General features: G+C 43.1%; 1 protein-coding gene across 1 annotated transcript in view; it reads left to right on the top strand.

Annotated features, from left to right (window-relative positions):
- LOC115182963 (sodium/glucose cotransporter 5-like) overlaps positions 1 to 7490 on the top strand; it is an 8835-nt gene extending 1345 nt beyond the window's left edge. The window contains exons 4-6 of the mRNA XM_029744321.1: positions 2004 to 2144; positions 7160 to 7295; positions 7381 to 7490. Coding sequence (XP_029600181.1) covers positions 2004 to 2144; positions 7160 to 7295; positions 7381 to 7490 — 387 coding nt within the window. The remainder of the gene's footprint in view (positions 1 to 2003; positions 2145 to 7159; positions 7296 to 7380) is intronic.
- The last annotated feature ends 2914 nt before the right edge of the window (positions 7491 to 10404 follow it).

Below are 10404 nucleotides of genomic sequence, written 5' to 3'. Positions count from 1 at the left end.
TTATTATTATCGTAGGTATTCATGGTTATTATCGTAGTTATTAATGTTATTATTATCATAGTTATCAATGTTATTATTATCATAGTTATTATTGTTGTTATTAATGTTCTTATTACCATAGTTAATGTTATTATCTGTAGTAATAGTATAATAACAGTAGTAGGACTATATCAGTAGTAACAGTATTATAATAGTAGTAGTACTATAGCAGTAGTAATAGTAGTAGGTAATGTAATTGTCATTGTTCCTTCAGATCATCCCCAACAGTAGTACTGTTATTATCAGTATTATAATATTAGTAGTACTATAGCAGTAGTAATAGTATTATAATAGTAATAGTACTATAGCAGTAGTAATAGTATTAAAACAGTAGTAGTACTATAGCAGTAGTAATAGTATTATAATTGTAGTAGTACTATAGCAGTAGTAAACGTAGTAATGTTATTATCAGTATTATACTAGTAGTAGTACTATAGCAGTAGTAATATTATTATAATAGTAGCAGTACTATAGCAGTAGTAATAGTATTATAATAGTAGTAGTACTATATCAGTAGTAATAGTATTATAATAGTAGTAGTACTATAGCAGTAGTAATAGTATTATAACAGTAGTAGTACTATATCAGTAGTAATAGTACTATAAAAGTAGTAGTACTATATCAGTAGTAACAGTATTATAATAGTAGTAGTCCTATATCAGTAGTAATAGTATTATAATAGTAGTAGTACTATAGCAGTAGTAATAGTATTATAGTAGTAGTAGTACTATATCAGTAGTAATAGTATTATAATAGTAGTTGTACTATATCAGTTGTAATAGTATTATAACAGTAGTAGTACTATATCAGTAGTAATAGTACTAACAGTATTATGATAGTAGTAGTACTATAGCAGTAGTAATAGTAGTAGTGGCTCAGTTGGTAGAGCATGGTGTTTGCAACACCAGGGTTGTGGGTTCAATTCCCACGGGGGACCAGTAGGGGATAAAAAAAATGTATGAAATGTATGCATTCACTACTGTAAGTTGCTCTGGATAAGAGCGTCTGCTAAATGACTAAAATGTAAATGTAAATGTAGTTAATGCAATTGTCATTGTTCCTTCAGATCATCCCCAACAGTAGTACTGTTATTATCAGTATTATAATAGTAGTAGTACTATAGCAGTAGTAATAGTATTATAATAGTAGTAGTACTATAGCAGTAGTAACAGTATTATAATAGTAGTAGTACTATAGCAGTAGTAATGTTATTATCAGTATTATAGTAGTAGTACTATAGCAGTAGTAATGTTATTATCAGTATTATAATAGTACTAGTACTATAGCAGTAGTAATAGTATTATAATAGTAGTACTAACAGTAGTACTGTTATTATCAGTATTATAATAGTACTAGTACTATAGCAGTAGTAATAGTATTATAATAGTAGTAGTTAATGTAATTGTCATTGTTCCTTCAGATCATCCCCAACAGTAGTAGTACTATATCAGTAGTAATAGTATAATAATAGTAGTAGTACTATATCAGTAGTAACAGTAATAGTATTAATGTAATTCTCCTTGTTCCTTCAGATCATCCCCAACAGTAGTAATGTTATTATCAGTATTATAATAATGTTAATGTAATATATCAGTAGTAATAGTATTAATGTATTATCATTGTTCCTTCAGATCATCTGTAGTAATAATAATGTTAACTTAATATATCAGTAGTAATAGTATTAATGTAATCCTCATTGTTCCTTCAGATCATCCCCAACACTGTTATTATCAGTATTATAATAATGTTAATGTAATATATCAGTAGTAATAATAATGTTAATGTAATATATCAGTAGTAATAGTATTAATGTAATCCTCATTGCTGCTTCAGATCATCCCCAAAAGTAGTACTGTTATTATCAGTATTATAACAATGTTAATGTAATATATCAGTAGTAATAATAATGTTAATGTAATATATCAGTAGTAATAGTATTAATGTAATCCTCATTGTTCCTTCAGATCATCCCCAACAGTAGCTGCCACCTGCCCAGAGAAGACGCCATGCACCTGTTCAGACACCCAGTTTCTGGGGATCTGCCCTGGCCTGGCATGACCCTGGGCCTCACTATACTGGCTACCTGGTACTGGTGTACTGACCAGGTAGATATAACCTCTAACCCTGGGACTGACTATGCTGGTTACCTGGTACTGGTGTAGTGACCAGGTAGATATAACCTCTAACCCTGGGACTGACTATACCGGTTACCTGGTACTGGTGTACTGACCAGGTAGATATAACCTCTAACCCTGGGACTGACTATGCTGGTTACCTGGTACTGGTTTAGTGACCAGGTAGATATAACCTCTAACCCTGGGACTGACTATACTGGTTACCTGGTACTGGTGTACTGACCAGGTAGATATAACCTCTAACCCTTGGACTGACTATACTGGTTACCTGGTACTGGTGTACTGAATGGATTAAAATAAATTGTTTTCCTCATCAATCTACACACAATACCCCATAATGACATCACAATACCCCCATAATGACATCACAATCCCCCATAATGACATCACAATACCCCCATAATGACATCACAATACCCCATAATGGTAAAGCGAAAACAGGTTTTTAGAAACTTCATCAAAATTTAAAACAGAAATACCTTATTTACATAAATATTCAGACCCTTTGCTATGAGACTCTAAATTGAGCTCGTCCTGTTTCCATTGATCATCCTTGAGATGTTTCTACAACTTGATTGGAGTCCACCTGTGGTAAATTCAATTGATTGGACATGATTTGGAAAGGCACACACCTGTCTGTATAAGGTCCCACAGTTGACAGTGCATGTCAGAGCAAAAACCAAACCATGAGGTCTAAGGAATTGTCCATAGAGCTCCAAGACAGGATTGTGACGAGGCACAGATCTGGGGAAGGGCACCTAAAAATGTCAGCAGTATTGAAGGTCCACAAGAACACAGTGGCCTCAATCGTTCTTAAATGGAAGAAGTTTGGAACCACCAAGACTCTTCCTAGAGATGGCCGCCCGGCCAAACTAAGCAATCAGGAGAGAAGGACTTTGGTCAGGGAGGTGACCAAGAACCCGATGGTCCCTCTGACAGCGCTCTGGAGTTCCTCTGTGGAGATGGGAGAACCTTCCAGAAGGACAACTGTCTCTGCAGCACTCCACCAATTAGGTAGAGTGTCCAAACGGAAGCCACTCCTCAGTAAAAGGCACATGACAGCCTACTTGGAGTTTTCCCAAAAGGCACCTAAAGGACTCTCAGACCATGAGAAACAAGATTCTCTGGTCTGATGAAACCAAGATTGAACTCTTTGGCCTGAATGCCAAGCGTCACATCTGGAGGAAACCTGGCACCATCCCTACGGTGAAGCATGGAGGTGGCAGCATCATGCTGTGGGGATGGTTTTTAGCAGCAGGGATTGGAGACTAGTCAGGATTGAGGGAAAGTTAAACAGAGCAAAGTACAGAAAAATCCTTGATGAAAACCTGCTCCAGAGCGCTCAGGTCCTCAGACTGGGGTGAAGGTTCACCTTCCAACAGGACAACGACCCTAAGCACACAGCCAAGACAACGCAGGAGTGGCTTTGGGACAAGTCTCTGAATGTCCTTGAGTGGCCCAGCCAAAGCCTGGATTTGAACCCGATCGAACATCTCTGGAGAGACCTGAAAATAGCTGTGCAGCAACGCTCCCCATCCAACCTGACAGAGCTTGAGAGGATCTGCAGAGAAGAATGGGAGAAACTCCCCAAATACAGATGTGCCAAGCTTGTAGCGTCATACCCAAGAAGACTCAAGACTGTAATCCCTACCAAATGTACTTCAACAAAGTACTGAGTAAAGGGTCTGAATACTTATGTAAATGTGATGATTGCAAAAAAATTCTAAACCTGTTTTTGCTTTGTCATTTCGGTGTATTGTGTGTAGATGAGAGGCGCGAAAAAAACGATTTAATCCATTTTAGAATAAGTCTGTAACGTAACAAAATGTGGATAAAGTCAAGGACTCTGAATACTTTCTGAATACAGTGTACTGGCTACAAGCTACTGGTAGACTGACCAGGTGAAGGACTCTGAATACTTTCTGAATGCAGTGTACTGGTTACAAGCTACTGGTAGACTGACCAGGTGAAGGACTCTGAATACTTTCTGAATGCAGTGTACTGGCTACAAGCTACTGGTAGACTGACCAGGTGAAGGGCTCTGAATACTTTCTGAACGCAGTGTACTGGCTACAAGCTACTGGTAGACTGACCAGGTGAAGGGCTCTGAATACTTTCTGAACGCAGTGTACTGGCTACAAGCTACTGGTAGACTGACCAGGTGAAGGGCTCTGAATACTTTCTGAATGCAGTGTACTGGCTACAAGCTACTGGTAGACTGACCAGGTGACCTCTAAACCCCATGACCTTTCAATCCTAACAGTAAAAGTATACCAACCAACAACGTTTAGTCAAGTTCACTTTATTAACAACCTTCTCCTAACGTTTTAACAACGTTCATGTCCAACATTTGTAAAAAAAAAATTAAAAAAAATCTGCCATCGTTTCATAAACGTTACTCCCCGCCCCCCATAGTCCCAGTAACCAATCAGAGTGAGCGTTATTCCACCCAGAGGCTCTCCAGCCCAGCTAAACCTAGCTGGTCAGACTACGGAGGCCTGGAGAGGACAGACCTCGCAAACAGAGGAAAAAAATCTAATTAAGGTTTCAACATTACATCCAGATCGCCCCATTGGCCAGGAAAAAAAGGTCATGTTTTAATAAAAAATAAAAAATACAGAAAAAAAATTCTGTCAAACACTCAAAAAAGTACCTGGCAAATGTCTTGTCAAACATTCAATTCATGTTACAGTAGATACACATCCAGACAAGGTTAGTTAAAGGTAGAGTCAGCGATGCACCAAGTAAACAGCAGAACGACTTCTGCGAAAAACTAAGAATATGAAGTGAGAGGCTAAACTTATCCTCTGTTTTATGGTCCATCACGTTGTAGTAGAGTGAATCTGTTTTGGTGGTCCATCACGTTGTAGTAGAGTGAATCTGTTTTGGTGGTCCATCACGTTGTAGTAGAGTGAATCTGTTTTGGTGGTCTATCACGTTGTAGTAGAGTGAATCTGTTTCGGTGTCCATCACGTTGTAGTAGAGTGAATCTGTTTTGGGGTCCATCACGTTGTAGTAGAGTGAATCTGTTTTGGTGGTCCATCACGTTGTAGTAGAGTGAATCTGTTTTGGTGGTCCATCACGTTGTAGTAGAGTGAATCTGTTTTGGTGGTCCATCACGTTGTAGTAGAGTGAATCTGTTTTGGGATCCATCACGTTGTAGCAGAGTGAATCTGTTTTGGGGTCCATCACGTTGTAGTAGAGTGTTTTGGTGGTCCATCACGTTGTAGTAGAGTGAATCTGTTTTGGTGTCCATCACGTTGTAGTAGAGTGAATCTGTTTTGGTGATCCATCACGTTGTAGTAGAGTGAATCTGTTTTGGTGGTCCATCACGTTGTAGTTGAGTGAATCTGTTTTGGTGGTCCATCACGTTGTAGCAGAGTGAATCTGTTTTGGGGTCCATCACGTTGTAGTAGAGTGTTTTGGTGGTCCATCACGTTGTAGTAGAGTGAATCTGTTTTGGTGTCCATCACGTTGTAGTAGAGTGAATCTGTTTTGGTGATCCATCACGTTGTAGTAGAGTGAATCTGTTTTGGTGGTCCATCACGTTGTAGTAGAGTGAATCTGTTTTGGTGGTCCATCACGTTGTAGTAGAGTGAATCTGTTTTGGTGGTCCATCACATTGTAGTAGAGTGAATCTTGGTAACCCTGAGTTACTGCATCGTCTTGGTATCATGTTCATCTACAATATTCTCCGTTCATCCAGTCTCATATTCAACATTCAGATAACGTCCAGTCAAGTTATTAATCTGGTCAGAGCAACCAATCAGACGCATGATCTGGTCAGAGCAACCAATCAGACACATGATCTGGTCAGAGCAAGCAATCAGACACACGACCTGGTCAGAGCAACCAATCAAGACACATGATCTGGTCAGAGCAACCAATCAGACGCATGATCTGGACAGAGCAACCAATCAGACGCATGATCTGGTCAGAGCAACCAATCAAACACATGATCTGGTCAGAGCAACCAATCAGACACATGATCTGGTCAGAGCAACCAATCAGACGCATGATCTGGTCAGAGCAACCAATCAGACGCATGATCTGGTCAAAGCAACCAATCAGACACATGATCTGGTCAGAGCAACCAATCAGACGCATGATCTGGTCAGAGCAACCAATCAGACGCATGATTTGGTCAGAGCAACCAATCAGACGCATGATCTGGTCAGAGCAACCAATCAGACGCATGATCTGGTCAAAGCAACCAATCAGACGCATGATCTGGACAGAGCAACCAATCAGACACATGATCTGGTCAGAGCATACATTAGCCAATCCTAGCCGACCTCCTTGTTGTCAAGCGACGCTTTCGTTTGTGAGGCTATATACTGCCCCCTCAGTAGTTGATTGGTCAGTTTGGAGAAGGACACGCCCATAGCTCCTGCCGGATTGGATGCACGACGTGGGGAGGCGTGGCCAGGGGGAAATCCCGCCCCTTTGTAGGCAGGGCTGTGTCGTCGTGGCGACCGGCTGGAGCGAGTATCGGAGGGCTGCAGTGATTGGCACTGCAAGTAGCGATGTCCTCCGATCACAGGGCACGATGCTAGTGGCGAGCGGTGGGCACTTCCTGGTTTGGCAATGACGACTTTAGCCCTGCCCCTCTGGCGCCCATCACGACCTGGCGACCTGGAGCTCTGAAACAACTCGAGAGAGAGAGAGAGAGAGAGAGAGGGAGGGAGAGAGGGAGGGAGAGGGAGAGACAGAGAGAGAGACAGAGAGAGAGACAGAGAGAGAGAGAGACAGAGAGAGAGACAGAGAGAGAGACAGACAAAGAGAGAGACAGAGGGAGAGAGACAGTTAGATCTACACACTGCCCTGACCCATACTGCCCTGACTACAGTTAGATCTACTCACTGCCCTGACCCATACTGCCCTGACTACAGTTAGATCTACACTCATTTCTATTGGTCATGAAGACACTCTTTATGCTCCCTTGACTCATACATTTGTGTGTGTGTGTGTGTGTGTGTGTCCAGGTGATCGTGCAGAGGTCCCTGTCAGCTAAGAACCTGTCTCATGCTAAAGGAGCTTCCATCCTGGCGTCCTACCTCAAGATGTTACCCTTCATATTCATCATCCTACCAGGCATGATCAGCAGAGCTCTGTACCCAGGTAACACCCAGGTAACACCCACCTGTACCCAGGTAACACCCAGGGAACACCCACCTGTACCCAGGTAACACCCACCTGTACCCAGGTAACATCCACCTGTACCCAGGTAACACCCAGGTAACACCCACCTGTACCCAGGTAACACCCAGCCTGTACCCAGGTAACACCCAGCCCACTGAGCCTGTACCCAGGTAACACCCAGCCTGTACCCAGGTAACACCCAGCCTGTACCCAGGTAACACCCAGCCTGTACCTAGGTAACACCAAGCCTGTACCCAGGTAACACCCAGCCTGTACCCAGGTAACACCCAGGTAACACCCAGGTAACACCCACCTGTACCCAGGTAACACCCAGCCTGTACCCAGGTAACACCCAGCCATCTGAGCCTGTACCCAGGTAACACCCACCTGTACCCAGGTAACACCCAGGTAACACCCAGCCCACTGAGCCTGTACCCAGGTAACACCCAGCCTGTACCCAGGTAACACCCAGCCTGTACCTAGGTAACACCAAGCCTGTACCCAGGTAACACCCAGCCTGTACCCAGGTAACACCCAGGTAACACCCAGCCTGTACCCAGGTAACACCCAGCCCACTGAGTCTGTACCCAGGTAACACCCAGACACACTGATCCACACTGATACCCTGGGATCCACACTGATACCCTGTTGTCCACACTGACCCACACTGATACCCTGGGATCCACACTGATACCCTGGGATCCACACTGATACCCTGGGCTCCACACTGATACCCTGGGGTCCACACTGATCCACTGGGATGCACACTGATACCCTGGGGTCCACACTGATACCCTGGGGTCCACACTGATCCACACTGATACCCTGGGACCCACACTGATACCCTGGGATCCACACTGATACCCTGGGATCCACACTGATACCCTGGGGTCCACACTGATACCCTGGGATCCACACTGATCCACACTGATACCCTGGGATCCACACTGATCCACACTGATACCCTGGGGTCCACACTGATACCCTGTGATCCACACTGTGATCCACACTGATACCCTGGGATACACACTGATACACTGGGATCCACACTAATACCCTGGGATCCACACTGATCTACACACTGATACCCTGGGGTCCACATTGATACCCTGGGATCCACACTGATACCCTGGGATCCACACTGATACCCTGGGATCCACACTGATACACTGTGATCCACACTGATACACTGTGATCCACACTGATACACTGTGATCCACACTGATCCACTGTGATCCACACTGATCCACTGTGATCCACACTGATCCACTGTGATCCACACTGATCCACTGTGATCCACACTGATACCCTGTGATCCACACTGATCCACTGTGATCCACACCGATACACTAGCTGAGATAGCCAATAGGCCAATGCAGCAGTAGACCATCATCAACTAGTAAAATACAGTAGGCCTAGAACTTCCATCATCAACTAGTAAAATACAGTAGACCTACAACTTCCCTAGTAAAATACAGTAGACCTAGAACTTCCCTAGTAAAATACAGTAGACCTAGAACTTCCCTAGTAAAATACAGTAGACCTAGAACTTCCCTAGTAAAATACAGTAGGCCTAGAACTTCCCTAGTAAAATACAGTAGGCCTAGAACTTCCCTAGTAAAATACAGTAGACCTAGAACGTCCCTAGTAAAATACAGTAGACCTAGAACTTCCACCATCAGCTAGTAAAATACAGTAGGCCTAGAACTTCCATAATCAACTAGTAAAATACAGTAGGCCTAGAACTTCCCTAGTAAAATACAGTAGACCTAGAACTTCCCTAGTAAAATACAGTAGACCTAGAACTTCCCTAGTAAAATACAGTAGACCTAGAACTTCCCTAGTAAAATACAGTAGACCTAGAACTTCCCTAGTAAAATACAGTAGACCTAGAACTTCCCTAGTAAAATACAGTAGACCTAGAACTTCCACCATCAACTAGTAAAATACAGTAGGCCTAGAACTTCCATCATCAACTAGTAAAATACAGTAGGCCTAGAACGTCCCTAGTAAAATACAGTAGACCTAGAACTTCCCTAGTAAAATACAGTAGACCTAGAATTTCCCTAGTAAAATACAGTAGACCTAGAACTTCCCAAGTAAAATACAGTAGGCCTAGAACTCCCCTAGTAAAATACAGTAGACCTAGAACTTCCCTAGTAAAATACAGTAGACCTAGAACTTCCCTAGTAAAATACAGTAGACCTAGAACTTCCCTAGTAAAACAGTAGACCTTCCCTAGTAATACAGTAGACCTAGAACTTCCCTAGTAAAATACAGTAGACCTAGAACTTCCCTAGTAAAATACAGTAGACTTCTGTCTTGAGTTGAGCTGTTGTTAGTGAAGTGTAACATTGTATCAACTCATCACTTGGACTGAACCAACACTGTTACTAGTGAAGTGTAACATTGTATCAACTCATCACTTGGACTGAACCAACACTGTTACTAGTGAATTGCTACATTGTATCAACAGCCCTCAGAGTTTCCTGCTCCAGTGAGCTCAGGACAGCGAAACAGCGCTCCTCTGTCTCAGTATGTGTAGACCCATGTATCTTTATTACATTTATTTAACCTTTATTTAACTATGGCAAATCAGTTAAGAACAAATTCTTATTTACAATGACGGCTTACACCGGCCAAACCTGGGCCAATTGTGCGCCGCCCTATGGGACTCCCGATCACGGCCTACACCGGCCAAACCCGGACGACGCCGGGCCAATCATGGCCTACACCGGCCAAACCCAGACGACTCCGGGCCAATCACGGCCTACACCGGCCAAACCCGGACGACGCTGGGCCAATCACGGCCTACACCGGCCAAACCCGGCCTACGCTGGGCCAATCACGGCCTACACCGGCCAAACCCGGACGACGTCGGGCCAATCACGGCCTACACCGGCCAAACCCGGCCTACGCTGGGCCAATCACGGCCTACGCCGGCCAATCGTGATACAGTCTGGTTATTTGGAGGTTTTTCAATAACTTCCATTAAAAACTTTCAGTGAATGTTTCAATAAGCCTTTTATTAACACGGCTAGCTTGACTGTTCTGAACTGCCAGCACAGATTCAACACATGGATATTTA

The sequence above is a fragment of the Salmo trutta genome, unplaced genomic scaffold (assembly GCF_901001165.1).
Source record: "Salmo trutta unplaced genomic scaffold, fSalTru1.1, whole genome shotgun sequence".
NCBI classification, from domain to species: domain Eukaryota; kingdom Metazoa; phylum Chordata; class Actinopteri; order Salmoniformes; family Salmonidae; genus Salmo; species Salmo trutta.
The sequence above is the reverse complement of the archived record's forward strand: the minus strand, read 5'-3'. Positions and strand labels throughout refer to the sequence as shown.